Below are 24,000 nucleotides of genomic sequence, written 5' to 3' on the forward strand. Positions count from 1 at the left end.
GCAATGTCTCTATAAAAAGAGTGTTGTTTGGGAAAACTGCAATGCATGATTCTGTTAGTGCAAACTTGTCTTTCCCCCCAGTACTACTATGATGCGAGTGAGGCGGAGGCCTGGATGAGTGAGCAGGAGCTGTATATGATGAGAGAGGAGCGAGCCAAGGATGAGATAGGGGCCCAGAACATGATGAAGAAACACACGGCCCTGGAGAACGTCGTAGAGGACTACGCAGGGGTCGTAAGGCAGCTGGGAGAGTGCAGTAGGGCCCTCATCAACCAGTGGTATAATTGTGCTTGTTGTTGGTGTTATAGGGTATTTTGTTGGTGTTTGTTGTGAAACTTTGATTTTTCATACCTAAACCTCACTGTTATTCCCTTTCCCACTCAGAGGCAAAGCCAAAATGGCTATGTGCAAAACAGCACAAAACCAGAACAGACTGCGAGAAACTCGCTGTCTGTTCAGGTTTTATGCTGTTTTCTGCTCATCAGTATCTTAGGGTTGGAAATAGAGCCTGTTAAACTTGAATATAGTAAAAAAAGTCTTTATTTAAATTCAACTTTCAAAGGGACTACGAATGCCTCAAAATAGGTATCTAAGCAGTAAAGGGTTGAAACTCACTGTAATTAAATGATTTAAATGACTATTTCCATATTTGTGCACATTGTGTATTGTAGTGACCAGATAATGCGCCAGTCGCAGGTAGACAAGCTGTATGCAGGCCTCAAGAACCTGGCACAGGGGCGGCGCAGCCAGATAGCAATTCGCCAGTCGCAGGTAGACAAGCTGTATGCAGGCCTCAAGGACCTGGCACAGGAGCGGCGCAGCAAGCTGGAGGAGGTGCTCAAACGGTACATGCTGTGCCCCGAGATAGAGGACCTCTTTCAGTGGATAGTCGAGGGAGAGGTGGTCGCCTGCAGCCATGAACTGGGACAGGATTTCGAACATGTCACTGTAAGTTGTTTGAGAATGATTGATTGTTCACCTTGAAGCATGGAGAACTAATGAATTCTCTTTATCGTTTCTTGGTGAGAATTATCCTTCAGTAATTTCTTTAATGTTAACTGTTTATTGGTTGTTCTGGATCGATGTAACTTTTTTCAACTTCTGATATATAAGATGATTTTGCAAGAATACTAGTTGTTTTGGTCGTACTTTATATTGGCAATTGTTTCAGAATAATGTATATGCAACAAAGGGACACAGGGAATAAAAGATTTGTGAGGGCACCAAATATGAAAATAAGATCCTTTTCATTGTCCAGAACTTATTGAATTCAACTTCCAAAATGTTTGCAATATTACGTATGTGCCTAATCCACTTCACCCCCATCCTTGCTTTGAATAAAAGTGAAAATGGCTTTATGCAACCAGCATAAAAGGAGAACAGCCTGTGAGTAGCTTGCAGTCTGTTCAGGTTTTATGCTTTTTGCTGCTGATCCGTATCCAAGGGTTTGAAATGAAGCCTTTAAAACGAATCTAGGCAAAAAGATCTGTAATTTAATAAGAGTTTCTAACTACAAACACGTCAAAATGGGAATCTGATTTGTGTAGATTTAACCCCGATTCTCTTGGTGTTGCAGTTACTGAAGGAAAGGTTCCAGGAGTTTGCACTCGAGACTGAATCCATCGGCACCGAGCGTGTGGCGGCTGCCAACCACACTTGTGACAACCTGATTGCCCTGCACCACTCGGACTCTGCGACCATCGCGGAATGGAAGGACCTGTTGAACGAGCGCTGGGAGGACCTGCTGGAGCTGATAGACACGAGGCACCAGGAGCTGCAGGCCTCCTGGGAGAGACACAAGTTCTTCAGTGAACGCAAGGAGACTCTTATAAACTGAAAAAAGTCGGGTTTTATTTCAATATGTCGAAAGTGACCATATATCCGGATGAAAATATTTTTGATGACATGTTAATTTCATGTCTTTTTTGTAGTGTTAAAACCAGTTTAATAATATATTATTGATTTTAAAAACACAACTTCCATGAACATAATTATTTCAAGAAAAGTCAATATATGATACTGCACGGTAACCTCTAACTTTGTATCCAAGAGAAGTTGTTGAAATCAATAAAGTGCAATGTTCTTAACTATCGTATATGCTGCTTTTTAATAACTAATGATTCATTGTTCCATTTGTGAATCGTGACTCACGAATTGTGGATATGATTGTCAATTGCTCAACAATCCATATATATTTCTGACCATTTTATAATTTTCTTAATATAATTTATGAATTGCTCTTAGAAGTCAAATGTATTACTTAATTAAATACATTTATAATTATAAAGAAATAATCTTTACATTATCATAATATTCTCAGGCCTGTTGGTCTTAGGGATGTGTGGGTTGATGAGCAATTTCTCCTTTTATCACAATTATTTCTGCCCTACCTGATCATTTCCTTCATATTCCATTTTAATTTAATTGACGTCTGCAACCTCTTTCAAATTGGGAAAGTCCAAAATGTGTCGTTTGGTAAAAGGGTTAAGGCATTTTGATTCCTATGGGTCTTGTGAATCTGTTTCAAATCAAATGCGTAGATTTGATCTGCAGCATCTAAAAATATGTGAAATAGAAAGAACGACAATATCTTTTGGAGAGATAAATGTACCTACGTTATAAGCAAAGGACCTGTGCAACAATTCCCGGGCTTTTTAGTCTGTTTAGTTAACACGGTAGTAACTTTTTCCATATATAAAAATGCTCATCCTTCCAACTTTAAGCGCCCATTAGGACGAGGGATAGAAAGAGAAAGTCACATGCTTGAGTACATTTCAACCCATGGGCATTGCACGTTTTATTCGCAAAGAAAAAACAGTGGAGCGATACAGGGCCATCATGGCCCTCTTGTTTGATTTCGCATAGAAATCACAAAATATAAGCTCTGATCTTTCTTTTGGTACCAGAATTATAAATCGGAAACGATATTAAGTACGTAACATTTATCATTAAAAACCACGTGTTGGGGAATTTTCAACGAGGCCAGATACAGGTCAAAATAGCGGCGCCAAATTGGAAAATTTGATTAAGCTAATAGCATGATCGATTACCGTGATTTCTTAAAAATTACTTTATATAAACCTAGAAAAACGATAGCAATCAAATGGTAAGTTATTTTTTATTTTTATTTTATCATTTTTAGCTTTTGAAAAAAAATTATGAGCTATTGTCATCACCTTGGCGTCGGCGTCCGGTTAAGATTTGTGTTTGGGTACACTTTTCTCATAAAGTATCAATGCTATTGCTTTCAAACTTGGTACACTTATTTACTGTCATGAGGGGACTGGGCAGGCAAAGTTAGATAATGCTGGCTTGCATTTTGACAGAATTATGTGCCCTTTTTATACTTAGAAAATTAAAAATTTTGGTAAAGTTTTGTGTTTAGGTCCATTTTATTCCTTAAGTATCAAAGCTATTGCTTTCATTCTTGCAACACTTACTAACTATCATAAGGGGACTGTGCAGGCAAAGTTATGTAACTCTGACTGGCATTTTGACAGAATTATGTGCCCTTTTTATACTTAGAAAATTGAAAATTTGCTTAGCTTTTGTGTTTAGGTCCACTTTTTATGCTCCCCCCAAAAAATTTTGGGGGGAAGCATATAGTCGCCGCTTCGTCTGTCCATCCTTCCGTCCGTCCGCGCACAATTTTTTCCCGGGCTATTTCTCAGCAACTAATGACCGGAATTCAATTAAACTTTATGGGAAGCTTCACTACCAAGAGGAGATGTGCATATTATCAGCCGGTTCTGGTCGGATGATTTTTCACAGAGTTATGGCCCTTTGAAATTTCCATTAACTGTACATATAGTGCAATTCTTGTCCGGGCTATTTCTCAGCAACTAATGACCGGAATTCAATTAAATTTTATGAGAAGCTTCACTACCAAGAGGAGATGTGCATATTATCAGGGGGGTCTGCACGGATGATTTTTCACAGAGTTATGGCCCTTTGAATTTTTCCATTAACTGTACATATAGTGCAATTCTTGTCCGGGCTATTTCTCAGCAGCTAATGACCGGAACTCAATGAAACTTTATGGGAAGCTTCACTACCAAGAGGAGATGTGCATATTATCAGCCAGTTTTGGTTGGATGATTTTTCACAGAGTTATGGCCCTTTGAAATTTTCCATTGTACATATAGTGCAATTCTCGTCCGAGCTATTTCTCAGCAATTTATCACGGGAATTAAATGAAACTTTATGGGAAGCTTCACTACCAACAGGAGATGTGCATATTATCAGTCAGTTATGGTCTGATGATTTTTCACAGAGTTATGGCCCTTTGAAATTTTCTATGAACTGTACATATAGTGCAATTCTTGTCCGGGCTATTTCTCCCCAACTACTGACTGGACTTAAATGAAGCTTTATGTTAAGCTTAACTACCTTGAGGAGATGCACATGTTATTAGTGGGTTCTTGTTGTATGAGTTATGGCCCTTTGAAATTTTTAAGTTGCTAAACCATCCATTGTATTATTTTGTCCAAAGTTAAGCCCCTCAAGACGTTTCCTTTAATCTGAATATATAGTGCAATATTGTGACAAAAAAAAACTTTCGGGAGCATCACCCGTCTCCAACGGTTTCTTGTTTCCTAAAGTATCAAAGCCATTGTTTTCATACTTGCAACACTTACTAACTATCGTAAGGGGACTGTGCAGGCAAAGTTATGTAACTTTGACTGGCATTTTGACGGAATTATGGGCCCTTTATACTTGAAAATTTGGTTAAGTTTTGTGTTTTGGTCCACTTTACCCCTAAAGTATCATAGATATTGCTTTCATACTTGGAACACTTGCAAACTATCATAAGGGGATAGTAAAGGACACGTTGCATAACTCTGGTTTTCATTTTTACGGAATTATGGCCCTTTTTTGACTTAGTAACTTTGAATATATGGTTATGCCCCCCTTCGAAGAAGAGGGGGTATATTGCTTTGCTCATGTCGGTCTGTCGGTCTGTCAGTCCGTCCACCAGGTGGTTGTCAGATGATAACTCAAGAACGCTTGGGCCTAGGATCATGAAACTTCATAGGTACATTGATCATGACTCACAGATGACCCCTATTGATTTTGAGGTCACTAGGTCAAAGGTCAAGGTGACCCGAAATAGTAAAATGGTTTTTGGATGATAACTCAAGAATGCATACGCGGCAAACAGGGCGAACTCTGAACAATATAACTGAAGCAACTGGTCTGTAATCCTAAATCTATAATTATCAGTCCAATGAAACATCATCCTTTGAGTAAAATAAAGTGGATCAGTAAAAATATTATCAGAATATGAGATTTTTTTGTATATTTTGCATATTAAATATTGTGTTAATGTTTAATATTTATCATGTCAGTGTGAGATCATTTGTTATTTTTTATGATCACATTTTATTATTACTTTGACAAAACAACACTTACCTGAATACCACAATGGATTCCACCCAAACAATACCCAACGCCCCTACCAGAATCCCCCCCCCCCCCCACCAACCTCACCCCCCCCCAATTTTTTTTTCTTTAAACATCATCTACTAAATTACCAAACCCCACATTATACCCCCCTCTCACCCCCCGTCCCCCTACCCCCCACCCCCTACCCCCCTAACCCCCTATTCCCCCCCCAACCCCCCCCCAATTTTTTGTTTAAACATCTAATAAATAACCCCACCCCACATTATACCCCCCTCTCACTCCCCCCTACCCCCCACCCCCCAATTTTTTTTAAACATCTAATAAAATTACCACACCCCACATTATACCCCCTCTTACTCCCCCCTACCCCCCCCTACCTCCCCCCACCCAATTTTTTTTAAACATCTTATAAATTACCACACCCCACATTGTACCCCCCCTCTCACCCCCCACCCCCCACTACCCCACCCCCCCCACCCCCCACCCCCCCAATTTTTGTATTTTTTTATTAAACATCTAATTATTACCACAACCCCCACATTAATACCACCCCCTCTCACTCCCCCCTACCCACCCCACCCCCCAAGTTTTTTTTAAACATCTAATAAATTACCACACCCCACATTATAACCCAACCCCCTCTCACTCCCCCTATCCCCCCCTACCTCCCCCACCCCCCACCCCCCCACCCCCCAAAAAAAAATAATATTTTTTAAGCATCTTATAAATTACCACAACCCCACATTATACCCCCCTCTCACCCTCCCACCCCCACTACCCCCCCCACCCCCACCCCCCCCACCCCCCCACCCCACCCCCACCCCCCTAAATTTTTTATTTTTTATTTTTATTAAACATCTAATAAATTAAACCACACCCCACATTATACACCCTCCTCTCACTCCCCCCTACCCCCCCCACCCCCCCCCCATTTTTTTTAAACATCTAATAAATTACCACACCCCACATTATTACCCCCCCATCTGACCCCCCCACCCCCCTACCCCACCCCCCCCCCCCCCCTAAAAAAAAAAATATTTTTTTTAAACATCTATTGATTTTCAGGTCACTAGGTCTAAGGTCAAGGTCACAGTGAATCGAAATAGTACAATGGTTTCTGGATGATAACTTACATTAGGTCAAAGGTCAAGGTCACAGTGACAAAAAATGTATTCACACATTGTTTACAGATCCACTTTGCCTTGTGTTATTCATATGTGCTGCCTATGTTTACAGATCCACTTTGCCTTGTGTTATACATATGTGTTGCTTTGCCTTGTGTTATACATATGTGCTGCCTATGTTTACAGATCCACTTAGCCTTGTGTTATACATATGTGTTGCCTATGTTTGCAGATCCACTTTGTCTTGTGTTATACATATGTGTTTCCTATGTTTACAGATCCCCTTTGCCTTATGTTATACATATGTGTTGCTTTGCCTTTTGTTATACATATGTGTTGCTTTGCCTTGTGTTATACATATGTGCCGCCTGTGTTTACAGATCAACTTAGCCTTGTGTTATACATATGTGTTGCCTATGTTTGCAAATTCAATTTGTCTTGTGTTATACATGTGTGCCGCCTTTGTTTACAGATCCATTTAGCCTTGTGTTATATATATGTGGTGCCTATGTTTACATGGTTTTATTTTTGAAATACCGTCACACCATCCCACCTAATAATCCCCCCCCCCAGAATGTTTGTCTTGATGAAATCTGGGTTGGGATTGTATTTTGGTCATCTGGGGTAAAACACTAGGTCACTAGGTTAAAAAATAGAAAAACCTTGTGTAGACAATAGAGGTCACAGTTTTCATCCAATCTTTATAATATTTGATCAGAATGTTTATCTTGATGAAATCTATGTTATGATTGTATTTGGCTCACCTCGGGTCAAAAACTAGGGTCAATAGGTCAAATATTAGAAAAACCTTGTGTAGACAATAGAGGTCACAGTTTTCATCCAATCTTTATGAAATTTGGTCAGAATGTTTACCTTGATGAAAACTGGGTTGGGATCGTATTTGGTTAGTCAGATGAGCGATTCAGGGCCATCATGGCCCTCTTGTTTATGTATCAAAATGTGTCTCTCTAAGGCAAAAATTGTGTCATTTTGACTTTTATTTATTTTTATGAAGAAAATGTTCTGGTCAAATTTGGCAAATGGAAGAGTAAGCCATGTTCATTCTAGAATTCTTTTTCAGGAATTGTTTTTGTAGATTGCATTATTTTGATTTACATTCGAAAGACACAGTTGCTTAAAACCAGTAATGCTGCTATACAATACTTTATATGTACCGGTACTCAGTCGCTGGCAACAGTTGATCATTATGTAGCTGTTAATTAAATATACTTTATTTGTTAAAAAGTACCAAATTGACAATCTTTAATCGTTACCCAAAAATGCAATGTCTCTATAAAAAGAGTGTTGTTTTGGGAAAACTGCAATGCATGATTCTGTTAGTGCAAACTTGTCTTTCCCCCAGTACTACTATGATGCGAGTGAGGCGGAGGCCTGGATGAGTGAGCAGGAGCTGTATATGATGGGAGAGGAGCGAGCCAAGGATGAGATAGGGGCCCAGAACATGATGAAGAAACACACGGCCCTGGAGAACGTCGTAGAGGACTACGCAGGGGTCGTAAGGCAGCTGGGAGAGTGCAGTAGGGCCCTCATCAACCAGGAACACCCGGAGAGGTGCGTGTGGTATAATTGTGCTTGTTGTTGGTGTTATAGGGTTTTTTGTTGGTGTTTGTTGTGAAACTTTGATTTTTCATACCTAAACCTCACTGTTATTCCCTTTCCGACTCAGAGGCAAAGCCAAAATGGCTATGTGCAAACAGCACAAAACCAGAACAGCCTGCGAGAAACTCGCTGTCTGTTAAGGTTTCATGCTGTTTGCTGCTCATCAGTATCTTAGGGTTGGAAATAGAGCCTGTTAAACTTGAATATAGTAAAACAAGTCTTTATTTTAATTCAACTTTCAAAGGGACTACGAATGCCTCAAAATAGGTATCTAAGCAGTAAAGGGTTGAAACTCACTGTAATTAAATGATTTAAATGACTATTTCCATATTTGTGCACATTGTGTATTGTAGTGACCAGATAGCAGTGCGCCAGTCGCAGGTAGACAAGCTGTATGCAGGCCTCAAGGACCTGGCGCAGGAGCGGCGCAGCAAGCTGGAGGAGGTGCTCAAACTGTACATGCTGTGCCACGAGATAGAGGACCTCTTTCAGTGGATAGTCGAGGGAGAGGTGGTCGCCTGCAGCCATGAACTGGGACAGGATTTCGAACATGTCACTGTAAGTTGTTTGAGAATGATTGATTGTTCACCTTGAAGCATGGAGAACTAATGAATTCTCTTTATCGTTTCTTGGTGAGAATTATCCTTCAGTAATTTCTTTAATGTTAAGTGTTTATTGGTTGTTCTGGATCGATGTACCTTTTTTCAACTTCTGATATATAAGATGATTTTGCAAGAATACTAGTTGTTTTGGTCGTACTTTATATTGGCAATTGTTTCAGAATAATGTATATGCAACAAAGGGACACAGGGAATAAAAGATTTGTGAGGGCACCAAATATGAAAATAAGATCCTTTTTCATTGTCCAGAACTTATTGAATTCAACTTCCAAAATGTTTGCAATATTGGGTGTGTGCCTAATCCACTTCACCCCCATCCTTGCTTTGAATAAAAGTGAAAATGGCTTTATGCAACCAGCATAAAAGGAGAACAGCCTGTAAGTAGCTTGCAGTCTGTTCAGGTTTTATGCTTTTTGCTGCTGATCCGTATCCAAGGGTTTGAAATGAAGCCTTTAAAACGAATCTAGGCAAAAAGATCTGTAATTTAATTAGAGTTTCTAACTACAAACACGTCAAAATGGGAATCTGATTTGTGTAGATTTAACCCCGATTCTCTTGGTGTTGCAGTTACTGAAGGAAAGGTTCCAGGAGTTTGCACTCGAGACTTAATCCATCGGCACCGAGCGTGTGGCGGCTGCCAACCACACTTGTGACAACCTGATTGCCCTGCACCACTCGGACTCTGCGACCATCGCGGAATGGAAGGACCTGTTGAACGAGCGCTGGGAGGACCTGCTGGAGCTGATAGACACGAGGCACCAGGAGCTGCAGGCCTCCTGGGAGAGACACAAGTTCTTCAGTGACTGCAAGGAGACTCTGGAGATCATTGTTGTAAGTGGCAGCGCTGAGAAAGCAATCATACTGTAATTGTGCTCTCCCTTCAAAAATATAGATGAAAAAAAGGGAGATAATATTTAATGAATAAGTTACTCGCAGTCTGTTCAGGTTTCATGCTGTTTGCTGCTCATCAGTATCTAAGGGTTGGAAATGAAGCGTTAATAATTTGAATCTAGTAAGAAGGTCTTTAATTAAATTAAATTTTTTAAAGGACTCCATGTGTAAAAATACGTTTCTTATTGATAAAGGGTTAAACTCCGTTTGAGAGATCCAGACTCGTACTTACTTGTGCTCTCCTTTACACAAAATCGAAGAAAAAAACAACAGCTTTCATATGAAAAATTCACGTTTTCTCACAATGAGGCTCAATTATTCATGGATTGAGTGAGTTCTGACAGCATTACTGCGCGGCCTATTTCAGGAGAAGCAGAACTCGATTCCAGATGAGCTGGGCCGGGACGCACAGAGTACGGCAGCCATGCAGAGGAAACACAACAACTTTGAGTCGGACCTCGTCACTTTGGAGGCACAGGTACACAATTTTACTTCAAAGGGCCCGTATTCACCGAGCCAATCTTAGACATAAGACTAAAAAATTGTCTTAGACTCAATTAAAATACCCAAGATTTTGCAGATATACTGGCTCAATATATTGCTTGTATCATTAACATATTTTTATGCCCCCAGTAGGGTGGCATATAGCAATTGAACTGTCCGTCAGTCAGTATGTCAGTATGTGTGTATGTCAGTCTGTCTGTCCGTCCGAAAAAAAAACTCTAACGTTCGCCATAACTTTTGCATTATTGAAGATAGAAACTTGATATTTGGCATGCATGTGCATCTCACGGAGCTGCACATTTTGAGTGGTGAAAGGTGAAGGTCAAGGTCATCCTTCAAGGTCAAATGTCTAATATATGGCATCCAAAAACTTTAACATTGACCAAAACTTTTTATGTCCCCCACTATAGTAGTGGGGGACATATTGTTTTTGCCCTGTCTGTTGGTCTGTTGGTCCGTTGGTCTGTTGGTCTGTTTGCGCCAACTTTAACATTTTGCAATAACTTTTGCTATATTGAAGATAGTAACTTCATATTTGGCATGCATGTGTATCTCATGAAGCTGCACATTTTGAGTGGTGAAAGGTCAAGGTCAAGGTCATCCTTCAAGGTCAGAGGTCAAATATATGTGGCCCAAATCGCTTATTTTATAAATACTTTTGCAATATTGAAGATAACAACTTGATATTTGGCATGCATGTGTATCTCATGGAGCTGCACATTTTGAGTGGTGAAAGGTCAAGGTCATCCTTCAAGGTATAATATATGGGTCAAAATTGCTAATGTAATGTCACTTCTGCAATATTGAAGCTAGCAATTTTATATTTGAAATGCATGTGTAGGTCAGAGGTCAAATATATGTGGCCAAAATCGCTCATTTTATGAGTTCTTTTGCAATATTGAAGATAGCAACTTGATATTTGGCATGCATGTGTATCTCATGGAGCTGCACATTTTGAGTGGTGAAAGGTCAAGGTCAAGGTCATCCTTCAAGGTCAGAGGTCAAATATATGTGGCCCAAATCGCTTATTTTATAAATACTTTTGCAATATTGTAGATAGCAACTTGATATTTGGCATGCATGTGTATCTCATGGAGCTGCACATTTTGAGTGGTGAAAGGTCAAGGTCAAGGTCATCCTTCAAGGTATAATATATGGGTCAAAATTGCTCATGTAATGTCACTTCTGCAATATTGAAGCTAGCAATTTTATATTTGAAATGCATTTGTATCTCATGGAGCTGCACATTTTGAGTGGTGAAGGGTCAAGGTCAAGGTCATCCTTCAAGGTCAAACGTCATATAGGGGGACATTGTGTTTCACAAACACATCTTGTTGGAATATCTATCTAGCTAAATTAATAAAACTTATGTATGACAAATTTTAAAATCTAACAGGGGTTGCTAGTAACTCATGGAGCTGCACATTTTGAGTGGTGAAAGGTCAAGGTCAAATATATGGCTTCAAAGCGGCGCAATAGGGGGCATTGTGTTTTTGACAAACACATCTCTTGTTAATCTTGAAAAACAAACCTAGAGGTCACAGTTTTCATCACGTCTGAATGAAATTTTGTCAGAATGTTTTAATTAATGAAATCTGGCTTGGGATTGTATATGGGTCTGATAGAATTTAAGTTGATGTGGCAAGGTTAGTCAGGTGAGCGATTCAGGGCCATCTTGGCCCTCTTGTTTTAAATGTAAATATGCGTAAAAATATACGTTTTGATATAACTGAATTATGCATGAAATGCACAATTTCCACGAGGATAACATCGAGTTTTTCATCAAAAGTCTCCGAAGCAACAGTCCACAATTTTATCGTGGAGGAGTACACATCACCAACCGATAACTGCGCTTGGTATAACATAGCCTTTTACATTATCGATTGATATTGACGCGGGGTTATTCACGCATGACTAATTCACAACCGCGCGAATCGACTTCTCTGTCTTTGGGCCATTCTCTGATACTATCCGGCTTAGAAGTTTGGTCAAGGGGCAATTAAGATGTTATCAATAAGGGCGGAAAACATCGGGTGCTCGTGAAAGGGCAGGGCGGCAGCCTTTGAAATGGGCAGGGTGGCGCTAAAAGTCTTTGAAAAGGGGCAGCGTGGCGCTACAAAAAAAGGGCATGGCGCCGCGCAACGCTAAAACGGCCTGGGAAAACACTAAAGATATGGTAATAAATTGAATCTGTGCATGTGTAACTGTGGACGACCGACCAGTCACGATATTAATCAGGGTGCAGTGGGTGGGGTTTTTGGCAATCTAAACACCAGCACAGGCAATTTACAAAAGGCGGAATGACGTCATATCACGTGGTACGGAAACTGCGTAATTCTATTGTACTAACGATCTCGACTGAGGCAATCTGTACATAACGTTACATAAGGAAACAGACAAAGTATTCCGAAATCGTATCTATAGAAACCAGTAAACAACAATCGTTTTCCGCGAAAATAAATATTATTTATTTATATTCAGAAATTAATAAGTACTGTTAATAGTCTTCTTTTTTAATTACCTCCCTTTCTTTCATGTCCATATATTTAAAACTCTACAGCATAATTCCAACACTATATAATTAATTGATCCTTGAAATATAAATAGATGACACAGGTGCCATGTTTTACAAATATTATTCTACTCTCTATAACAAAATTTTAATGTTGTCATACAAGCAAACGCGGGGATTTGGCACTACTGTGACAAGCTCTTGTTGTCCATTAAATAAGTACTCTCTATGGTATAGGAAACCATATCTGTTAAAGGTAGAAGCATTTCTTAATAATGATTTTGGGTTGATTTCAGTTTGTTAAATCTACATGACTGTGCTTATAAAATAATATACTCACTAAGAAATTATATTTTTTGTTTTTCCAGAGAGACCCTGACGAATATGCAAGAAAAAGATTTGAGGCTCTTATGAAAGTAAGTTTTTTTATCAATACTGGTATGCTGCTAATCTATGCAGCATTCTGCTTTAAGTAAAGAATTTCACAAGTTTCAGTTTGCCTTGTATGTTCTGGTATTGTGTGGGAGGCATGATTGTCCTGTCCATCTGGTTAGCTCGGTGTTTTCGGAGAAAACCCGAGGTATTGTCTTAGCCAGCTTGTCGTGTCGTCCGCCGTCCGTGTCGTGCTAAAACCTTAACATTTTGTTACGGTTTTTAACATTGGCTCTAAAATCAAATTGCTTCCACCTACAACTTTGAAACATCATATGTGGATGCACCTTGATGAGTTCTACACGCCACACCCATTTTGGGGTTGCTAGGTCAAAGGTCAAGGTCACTGTGACCTTTAAAAAAAATCAAAAAAAAATCTGACAAGCTTTCATTTATTCAAATCTGCACCCCTAGCCTAGCGTGGCACCCGATATGCGGTGCTCTTGTTGTCCTTCCTTCTGCATTTCCATCTGTTACAAGAAAAGTAGATTTTGCCAAATGTGCATAGTTAAAAAGCCCATAAACACTCAAATCAACAAATTTTTATGTCCCCCACCACTACTACCATACTAATAATGCACATGGGCCTTGGACAGTAGATGACCCCTATCAAAATTGTGGTGTTAGGTCAAAGGTCAAGTTCTCTGTCACAATAAGTGTGAAAATTGTTTCTGATCAATAACTCATCAAAGCATTGACCGATTGGCTTGATACTTCTCATACCCATCGACCTTGGACAGTAGATGACCCCTATTGAAATTGGGGTCACTAGTTGAAAGCCCTATTTGAGGGGGCATATGTCTCTGACACTATGTTTACTAATTATTTTGCGAAATATTAGTTTTTGTTGAGTATTAATGTTACTTTAAGGTGCTCTATCTTTTTTTAATATTGTAAGCAAAACAAAAAAAACATATATAAGTCCCAGCATAAATGATCTTGCATGGTCATTGAAAACTTTTACCTGAAAATGGAAGCATGGATTTATTAAAGACTTAGCAAATTGGCAATTTTAGGAATGCTTAAAAGCTAAACCCACACAACTAGAATGATTCTACAGTATCATGTCATCTGACCTGTATACATACCTCTTTTCTAATAAATTGGTACAAATGTATTCTTATCAACAAATATTTCTAAGCAAAATTTATATAGACTTAAACTTGCGTAATTGGTGGGTGCATATTTTGATAAAAAAAAAAAGTTTTTCCGCACCTGAGGCTGCATTTTTGTGAAGACCCAGAGTGTTTCCCAGCACAACTACCTTATCAACTTTTTGACTCAAGAAAGTTGGGATGAATTTTGAATTAAAGCTGCAATCTCCAGCCATTTATTTTTGTACAGAAAGGTATTTTATATTTTGTATGGTCTTGTGTTATGGGAGGGAGGAGCCGAAGAACATGGAGGAAACTCCACTTGTCTGGTATGGTGACAATCAAGCAAACTCACATGTTTTCAGGAACGGGGAGTAATGTATGCTTTCTTTTACATGCATATTTCATCTTGTTTTTAGCACAATCCAAAAAACGACGAAATACTTGTTCCTATTCAGTACCTGTCAGGCAAGATTGAGTTGGTAAAGGTAAGGAAGCGTTTTGATGCAGATTGGTGGTGAAATGTTGTCCCTAATTTTAAGTATTAATTACAATATATGTTAAACAGTTATCTTGTTGTGGTGATATCCGAGCTTTAGATTAGCTTAGTAAAAAAGATTTGTAGCTTTTAAACAGATTGGAAGCTTAAAACTAAGTTCTTAGTTATGTTGTTAAGTTCATTTCACCACTGTAATTACATTTTGCAAGTTCTCACAAACTGCTGTTTCGTCAAACTGTTTTGTTTTTTTCGTATGAGCTGAAGTCAAGTTTGCATTATGATGTTTGTGTATATTTATTATTTATTTTTCATCAATAACAAAGTCCAAACACTGGGCGATATTTTGTTGAAAGATTTGAAAGTACATTCAAAGAGCACAATTCAGTACAATTGAAAGATTGTTGTCCCAAGACAAAATATTTGTTCACTTATTTAGTCATACATTCTGTACATTTTTAGCTCGACTATAATATATGAAATATATATAGTGGAGCTATCATACTCACCCCGGCGTCGGCGTTCCCGTTAGCATTAGCGTGCAAATGTTAAAGTTTGCGTACCACCCCTAATATTTTCAATGTCCCTTGACATATTGCTTTCATATTTTGCATACTTCTTTACCAACATGACCCCAACCTATAAACAAGAGCAGACAACTCTATCAAGCTTTTTGTAATAATTATGGCCCTTTTTCCACTTAGAATATGCATATTATTGATAAATCTATGTTAAAGTTTGCTTACCACCCCAAATATTTTCAATGTCCCTTGACATATTGCTTTCATATTTTGCATACTTCTTTACCAACATGACCCTAATCTAAAAACAAGAACAGACAACTGTATCAAGCATTTTTTAAGAATTATGGCCCTTTTTAGCTCGACTATTATATATGAAATATATATAGTGGAGCTATCCTACTCACCCCGGCGTCGGCGTTTCCGTTTCCGTTAGCGTGCAAATGTTAAAGTTTTCGTACTACCCCAATTATTTTCATTGTCCCTTGACATATTGCTTTCATATGTTGCATACTTGTTTACCAACATGACCCCAACCTATAAAAAAGAGCAGACAACTCTATCAAGCATTTTGTCATAAATATGGCCCCTTTTCTACTTAGAATATGCAGCAAATGTTAAAGTTTTTGTACTACCCCATTTTTTTTCATTGTCCCTTGACATATTGCTTTCATATTTTGCATACTTGTTTACCAACTTCACCCCAACCTATAAACAAGAGCAGACAACTCTATCAAGCATTTTGTCATAATTATTGCCCCTTTTATACTTAGAATATGCATATTATTTATAAATCTATGTTAAAGTTTGCGTACTGCCCCAAATATTTCCTATATCCTTTGACATATTGCTTTTATATGTTGCATATTTGTTTACCAACATGACCCCAACCTATAAACAAGAGCAGACCACTGTATCAAGCATTTGGACATAAGTTTGGCCCCTTTTACATTTAGATAATTGAACATTTAGCGCTTAAATTGCCATAACTTCTTTATTTATGATCACATTTTATTATAACTTGGAGCTGCACATTTTGAGTGGTGAAAGGTCAAGGTCAAGGTCATCCTTCAAGGTCAAAGGTCAAATATGTGGGTAAAAATCGCTCATTTAATGTACTCTTTTGCAATATTTCAATATTCAAGATAGCAACTTGATATTTGGCATGCATGTGCATCTCATGGAGCTGCACATTTTGAGTGGTGAAAGGTCAAGGTCATCCTTCTAGGTCAGAGGTCAAATATATGTGGCCGAAATCGCTCATTTTATGAGTACTTTTGCAATATTGAAGATAGCAACTTGATATTTGGCATGCATGTGTATCTCATGGAGCTGCACATTTTGAGTGGTGAAAGGTCAAGGTCAAGGTCATCCTTCAAGGTCAAATATATGGGTAAAAATTGCTCATGTAATGACACTTCTGCAATATTGAAGCTAGCAATTTTATATTTGACATGCATGTGTATCTCATGGAGCTGCACATTTTGAGTGGTGAAGGGTCAAGGTCATCCTTCAAGGTCAAACGTCATATACGGGACATAGTGTTTCACATACACATCTTGTTTTTTTTAAACATCATCTAATAATTTACCCCACCCCACATTATACTCCCCTCTCACCCCCCTACCCCCCCCCCCCCCCCCAAAAAAAAACCCTTCTCAACCCCCCCTCCCCCCCCAACATTTTTATTTTTATTTTTGTTGAAAGATCGTCTAATAAATTATTGAATATGAACAATTTCCCCATGATGGCTTACGTTATACTGTCAAGCACTCGAATAGTCGAGCGCGCTGTCCTCTGACAGCTCTTGTTTGTCTTAGTTACTGAATATTTTGTTAAATTTTGTGTTTAGATCCACTTGACTTCTAAAGTATCAAAGCTATTGCTTTCAAACTTCAAATATTTTCTTACTATCATGAGGGTACTGTACCTGCCAAGTTTAATTTGACCTTGACCTTTGAATGACCCTGACTTTGAAGGTCAAGAGTAAATTTTTTTTCCTTTTTTTATTTTTGGAAGATCATCTAATAAATGACCACACCCCACATTATACCTCCCTCTCAACCCCCCTTTACCCACCCCCCCCCCCAAAAAAAAAATATATTGGTTATTTTTTTTCATTTTTTTTATTTTTGAAAGATCGTCTAATAAATGACCACACCCCACATTAAACCCCCCCCCACTCACCCCCCCCCCCACCTAACCCAAAAATATATTTTTTTTCTATGAAACATGGTTTAAAAAAAATAAAAAAATATTTATTTACTTTATTTTTGAAGGACCGTCCAAACTTCCCATCCAAGCTATTGCTATCAAACTTTAAATAAAATCTTATTAGTTTGTTTTATGTCTTTACAAATATTCAATAGATTGTGGAAAATATACCTGAGCTATTACCTTGACCTTATTGAATAATTTGAACAATTACCCCATGATGGCTTACGTTATACTGTCAAGCACTTGAATAGTCGAGCGCGCTGTCCTCTGACAGCTCTTGTTTAAGTCTAAAGTAAATGGTATGTTTACTGCATTGTGATACAGACTCATGTGATTAACCAATATTTAAGCATTTGAAAATGAATATGGAGTGTTTCAAGTTAAAAATATAGTTCAAATATATAACTCAGACATTAGGCATCTTCTCATTTGTATTTTATGCCCCAGTTAGTTTTGCATTTAGCAGTGGCACTGTCTGTCAGTCCGTCCATTCGTCTAGAACACTGTTTTCCGGAGGATTTTTACGCAACGTTTTCAGATATAGAGCTGATTTTAGGTATGTGAGTCAACTTACATGACCTACAGATTAAGTGTGAGTTTCGTTTCAATCTATTGATTTTTACCGAAGTAATGGGCCTTGGACTTTCGAATTTTCTGTTTTCCTGAGGATTGTGTTTCACAAACGCAGGACTTGTTATCAAAATTATTAATTATGCCCCCTTCGAAGAAGAGGGGGTATATTGCTTTGCTCCTGTCGGTCTGTCCGTCCGTCCACCAGGTGGTTTCCGGATGATAACTCAAGAATGCTTGGGCCTAGGATCATGAAACTTTATAGGAACATTGATCATGACTCGCAGATGACCCCTATTGATTTTGAGGTCACTAGGTCAAAGGTCAAGGTCACGGTGACCCGAAATAGTAAAATGTTTTTTGGATGATAACTCAAGAACGCATACGCGGCCAACAGGGCGAACTCTGAACAATATAACTGAAGCAACTGGTCTGTAATCCTAAATCTATAATTATCAGTCCAATGAAACATCATCCTTTGAGTAAAATAAAGTGGATCAGTAAAAATATAATCAGAATATGAGATTTTTTGTGTATTTTGTATATTAAATATTGTGTTAATGTTTAATTTTGTTGATTAATATAAATATAAGCAGGACAGGGGAGGTAATACACTATTATATCTTTCTTATATACAGGGGAAACAAATGCAATAAGATTAAATTTCATGTTTAATAAATAGAGGATATTTGTTCATGTCAGTGTGAGATCATTTGTTATTTTTTATGATCACATTTTATTATTACTTTGACAAAACAACACTTACCTGAATACCACAATGGATTCCACCCAAACAATACCACACGCCCCTACCGGAATCCCTTCCCACCCCCCCCCCCCTCAACCTCACCCCCCCCCCCCCCCCCAAATGTTTTTTTTGTTTTTTAAACATCATCTAATAAATTACCACACACCACATTATACCCCCCTCTCACCCCCCACCCCCCTACCCCCCACCCCCCCAATTTATTTTTTTTAAACATCTAATAAATTACCACACCCCAAATTATACCCCCCTCTCACTCCCCCCTACCCCCCCAACCCCCCCCCAATTTTTTTTTAAACATCTAATAAATAACCACACCCCACATTATACCCCCTACCCCCCTAACCCCCTACCCCCCGACCCACCCCCCAAATTTTTTTTTTTAAACATCTTATAAATTACCACACCCCACATTATAACCCCCCTCTCACCCCCCCCTAACCCCCCATCCCCCCAAGCACCCCCCCCCCCCAAATTTTTTTTTTTTTTTAAACATCTAATAAATTACCACCACCACAATTTTACCCCCCTCTCACACCCCCCTACCCCCCTACCCCCCCAACCCCTCCTCCCCCATTTTTTTTTCTAAACATCTAATAATACCACAACCCCACATTATACACCCCTCTCACCCCCCCACCCCCACCACCCCCACCAAAAAAACAATTTTTTTTTTTATTTTTTTTAAACATCTAATAAATTACACAACCCCACATTAATCCCCCCTCGCACTCTCCCCTACCCTACCCCCACCCCCTCCCCCCTCCCCCCCCCCAAAAAAAAAAAAAAAAAAAGTAACATCTAAGAAATTACCCACACAAACCAATTTTAAAACCCCCCTCTCACTCCCCCTACCAACCCCCACACCCCCCCCCCCAATTTTTTTTTTCTAAACATCTAAATAAATACCACACCCCACAATTAATATACACCCTCCTCAGGCACCCCCCACCCCCCCCCTACCCCCCACCCCCCCCAAAAAAAAACACATTTTTTTTTAAACATCTAATAAATTACCACACCCCACATTTTTTTATACTTGACCCCCCCCTCTCTCACTCCCCCCTACCTACCCCCCCCCCCCACCCCCTCCCCCCCTTCCCCCCCCCAAAAAAAAAATTTTTTTTTAAACATCTAATAAAATTACCACCACACCCACATTTTACCCCCCCTCTCGAATCCCCCCCACCCCCCCGACCCGCCCCCCACCTCCCCCCCCCCCAAAAAAAAAATAATTTTTTTTAAACATCTTAGAAATTACCACACCCCACATTATACCCCCCTCTCACCCCCACCCCCCCTACCACCCCCCTACCCCCCAACAAAAATAAATAAAATAAAAATAATAATTTTGTTTAAACATCTAAATAAATTACCACACCCCACATATATCCCCCTCTCACCCCCCCGGCCCCCCCCCCCAATTTTTTTTTTTTTTTAAACATCTAATAAATTACCCCACCCCACATTATACCCCCTATCACTCCCCCCTACCCCCCCTACTCCTTCCCCCCCCCGGCCCCCCCCCCCCAAAAATTTTTTTTTTTTTAAACATCATATATATTACCACACCCCACATTATACCCCCCCTTTCACTCCCCCCTTGATCATGACTGGCAGATGACCCCTATTGATTTTCAGGTCACTAGGTCAAAGGTCAAGGTCACAGTGACTCGAAATAGTACAATGGTTTCCAGATGATAACTTACATTAGGTCAAAGGTCAAGGTCACAGTGACAAAAAACGTATTCACACAATGGCTGCCACTTCAACTGACAGCCCATATGGGGGGCATGCATGTTTTACAAACAGCCCTTGTTATATTAAGGGGCCTTTTCACGTTTTGGTAAATTGACAAAATAAAAAAAATGTTTCAGATTCTCAAATTTTCGTTGAAGTTATGATATTTGTGAGGAAGCAGTAATACTGAATTTTTACAATGCTCTAAAATAGTCTTAATATGCATGTTTTGAAGATTTAAAACCTTGAAAATGATAAAAAGTTGCAATGTGGAACGATTTAATAAATTGGAGAGTTCTGTTGTTGTTGTTATATTTTGTTATGCTACAAGGATTGCTTATATAAAGTATAAAATACATCACTCATTTGAGCACGGATGGCCGAGTGGTCTAAGCGATAGACTTTTACTCCGGGTCCTGAGTTGGTACTCGAGCCCAGTTGAGTGTTACTTTTTTTATGCCCCCCTTGGAAGAAGAGGGGGTATATTGTTTTGCACGTCAGTTGGTCCGTCCACCAGATGGTTTCCGGATGATAACTCAAGAACGCTTAGGCCTAGGATCATGGAACTTCATAGGTACATTGATCATGACTGGCAGATGACCCCTATTGATTTTCAGGTCACTAGAACAAAGGTCAAGGTCACAATGACTTGAAATAGTTAAATGCTTTCCGGATGATAACTCAAGAATGCTAAGGCCTAGGATCATGAAACTTCTTATGTATATTGATCATGACTGGCAGATGACCCATATTGATTTTCAGGTCACTAGGTCAAAGGTCAAGGTCACAGTAACTCGAAACATTAAATAGGTTTCCGGATGATAACTCAAAAATGCTTATGCCTAGGATCATGAAACTTCATAGATACATTGATCATGACTGGCAGATGACCCAGATTGATTTTCAGGTCACTAGGTCAAAGGTCAAGGTCACAGTGACTCGAAACAGTAAAATGGTTTCCGGATGATAACTCAAGAATGCTTACGCCTGGGATCATGAAACTTCATAGGTACATTGATAATGACTGGCAGATGACCCCTATTGATTTTCAGGTCACTAGGTCAAAGATCAAGGTCACAGTGACTCGAAATAGTAAAATGGTTTCAGGATGATTACTCAAGAATGCTTACGCCTAGGATCATGAAACTTCATAGGTACAATGATCATGACTGGCAGATGACCCCTATTAATTTTCAGGTCACTAGGTCAAAGGTCAAGGTCACAGTGACTCGAAAAAGTAAAATGGTTTCCTGATGATAAATCAAGAATAATAAGGCCTAGGATCATGAAACTTCAGAGGTACATTGATCATGACTGGCAGATGACCCGTATTGATTTTCAGGTCACTAGGTCAAAGGTCAAGGTCACAGTGACCAAAAAACGTATTCACACAATGGCTGCCACTACAACTGACAGCCCATATGGGGGGCATGCATGTTTTACAAACAGCCCTTGTTTCTTTCTTTAATTGTATACTTGTTTTTTACTGGAGCTTTTTAATGCCAATGTTTACATTTATCAATATAAACCATTTAATGACAAACTTAAATACATTCCAAAATCTGTGAAATGGCCCCTTTAAGGCGTCCATCCAATATTAGCAAATTTATCACACACAAGTCATCAGTTCTCTATGAATTATTTAATTTATTTATTTGCTATTGACACATTTTTAAAATCATGCCTCAGGTTTGTTTAAAATCATACAGTCTACATGATACATTAGGTAGTTTCCTTAACAATTTACATCACTAAGTCGCATTTACACTATCATTGTTTTCCATATTGTTTGTTGACATGTTAGTATCTCAGTTTATAGACCGTTCCCGTTCCAGAATTTAGTCACTACCCAATTATCTCCCCTGAATACTCCCAGCGTCCGCCATTACACTGCTGCCTAACAATCGATAACATATAAGAGTGCACCGATTATTCAACGGATGAATTTCTTTCTAAATTCTAAGGCCGTCATGACATGGCCTTGGTTCTTTTCGTAAAACCTTTTTGTTTGTCATGCAAATTGTATGAAAGTTTTTCTGCTAGAGGAGATGTTAAGCTAGTATTATGACAGAAAAATGTTTAAAAAACATGCATTTTTAGGTATTTGTCTAGGAAAACTAACACGTTGACACATTAAAAAACATTTAATTAAATTAAATGCAATATTTTTTATTTGATTATTTGCATCAATCTTTAAATCGTGTAAGCCTTTGCATTCCAGTGTTTAATTGCCCCTTTGTTCTGCATAATCCGTTTATCTCCTTTTGATCAGATATTGTCCAGATTTAACTAACAACATGGTGTCATAAACCACACTGGGTGGCAGATGACAGTCTGGTCATTAAACACAATTGATGAAGCCACCATGTCTCCTCTTTCTGGTAGTATTAAGCAGTCATTTGGTTGAATAATTTATCTCCGACATACTTAACAGTTGCGTACATTAGATATATTGTTACATATTGTACAAATTAAAAGTTATGTTCAATATAGAATATCAGAAATCGTACACCGTAAAGATACTAGCCCGTTTAACTTATGAAAAAAATAAAGTATTTAATAATTATAAAATTTACGTAAAAACATTTAACGTATTTAGCGGGTATCAGTCAATTAAAACTACATCATTCTGTATGAAGATTTAATGTTACGGCAATGCACGTACGACATCATAAAAAGAAATTACATTTGACACCAACAGGGGTAAAAAATGTTTTCAAAAAAATAATATATGCATATAGATATATTTGTGTTAAAATGTTAGATATTTGTCACTCATACTCACAAGTTACGAGTTTTCAATATACATGAATACACAGTTCAATTTGCATCATGTGAAGTTGTGTTTTTCAGTTGTATGTTAATATTCCTCAATAGCGTCATTCTTTGCACAAAACCCATCAAATTAAAATTACATGTAAATACCGTCATACACTTCGCTTTTAAGAGGGCTTTGTAGTACGTTTATTTTCAATGCACCCCTTACACTTTCTATCACTAGCGTACTAATGTCATGGATAATTATATTTTTATAATTAGATGTATTACTATTGTAATTTATTGAAGCTTTTCTGCAAAAAATAATACGGCTTATGCATAAAGCTCTTTGTTGTGTCAAATTGTCGGCTTTTCAGTCTTCAGATGATCTTTAATTTGATGCTAATGACGCGTATTTTTAAAGATGCAAATAAATGTATTAATAAATTCGTTTGGCACTAAATAATATATTTTTGAAATATTATTTAGGTGTTGTTTTTTTTCGGAGTTTCTTTTCGATTAATTGACTAAACAAGTGTCGTTATCCATATGTTTTGCATTATACTGCAAAGACCTATAAAATACATTTTTTTAGGATATGTAGCTTTATGACTGTTAAATGATTCCAAAGATGAAAATCTATTCAACTAGATATTCACATTCTCTTCATCTTCCGTATAATCACCTAATAGATGGTCAAGATCAATATCACTCTCCCATGATAAAAAGT

The 24,000-nt window shown here is 38.5% G+C and overlaps 4 protein-coding genes across 11 annotated transcripts in view; 3 read left to right on the forward strand and 1 right to left on the reverse strand.

The window, feature by feature from the left end:
* Positions 1–2,087, forward strand: part of LOC127879105 (spectrin beta chain, non-erythrocytic 1-like) — a 254,747-nt gene extending 252,660 nt beyond the window's left edge. For all 8 annotated transcript variants that reach the window (XM_052425749.1, XM_052425750.1, XM_052425752.1 and 5 more), the window contains 3 exons: positions 82–278; positions 672–948; positions 1,577–2,087. In XM_052425749.1, coding sequence (XP_052281709.1) covers positions 82–278; positions 672–948; positions 1,577–1,837 — 735 coding nt within the window. In that variant the 3' untranslated portion in view covers positions 1,838–2,087. The remainder of the gene's footprint in view (positions 1–81; positions 279–671; positions 949–1,576) is intronic.
* LOC127879102 (rho GTPase-activating protein 26-like) overlaps positions 1–24,000 on the reverse strand; it is a 177,132-nt gene that overhangs the window by 20,797 nt on the left and 132,335 nt on the right.
* LOC127879118 (spectrin beta chain, non-erythrocytic 1-like) lies at positions 6,489–9,479 on the forward strand. The gene is made up of 3 exons (XM_052425794.1): positions 6,489–8,102; positions 8,504–8,708; positions 9,338–9,479. The coding sequence occupies exons 1-3, from the start codon at positions 7,855–7,857 to the stop codon at positions 9,377–9,379; spliced, it is 495 nt and encodes a 164-aa protein (XP_052281754.1). The 5' UTR covers positions 6,489–7,854; the 3' UTR covers positions 9,380–9,479.
* The window catches only part of LOC127879120 (uncharacterized), a 60,605-nt gene continuing 45,986 nt past the window's right edge, over positions 9,382–24,000 (forward strand). Inside the window, exons 1-4 of the mRNA XM_052425797.1 lie at positions 9,382–9,601; positions 10,029–10,139; positions 13,046–13,093; positions 14,623–14,691. Of these exons, the coding sequence (XP_052281757.1) occupies positions 10,086–10,139; positions 13,046–13,093; positions 14,623–14,691 (171 nt within the window). The 5' untranslated portion in view covers positions 9,382–9,601; positions 10,029–10,085. The remainder of the gene's footprint in view (positions 9,602–10,028; positions 10,140–13,045; positions 13,094–14,622; positions 14,692–24,000) is intronic.

Source organism: Dreissena polymorpha, chromosome 4 (assembly GCF_020536995.1).
Source record: "Dreissena polymorpha isolate Duluth1 chromosome 4, UMN_Dpol_1.0, whole genome shotgun sequence".
In the NCBI taxonomy this organism is placed as follows: domain Eukaryota; kingdom Metazoa; phylum Mollusca; class Bivalvia; order Myida; family Dreissenidae; genus Dreissena; species Dreissena polymorpha.

Excerpts from the sequence above, each read along its gene's own strand:
- LOC127879118 (XM_052425794.1), top strand. The coding sequence starts at position 7,855 with ATGCATGATTCTGTTAGTGCAAACTTGTCTTTCCCCCAGTACTACTAT. Across the intron at positions 8,103-8,503 it reads AACCAGGAACACCCGGAGAG|TGACCAGATAGCAGTGCGCC; the intron begins GTGCGTGTGGTA and ends TGTGTATTGTAG. Across the intron at positions 8,709-9,337 it reads AGGATTTCGAACATGTCACT|TTACTGAAGGAAAGGTTCCA; the intron begins GTAAGTTGTTTG and ends TTGGTGTTGCAG.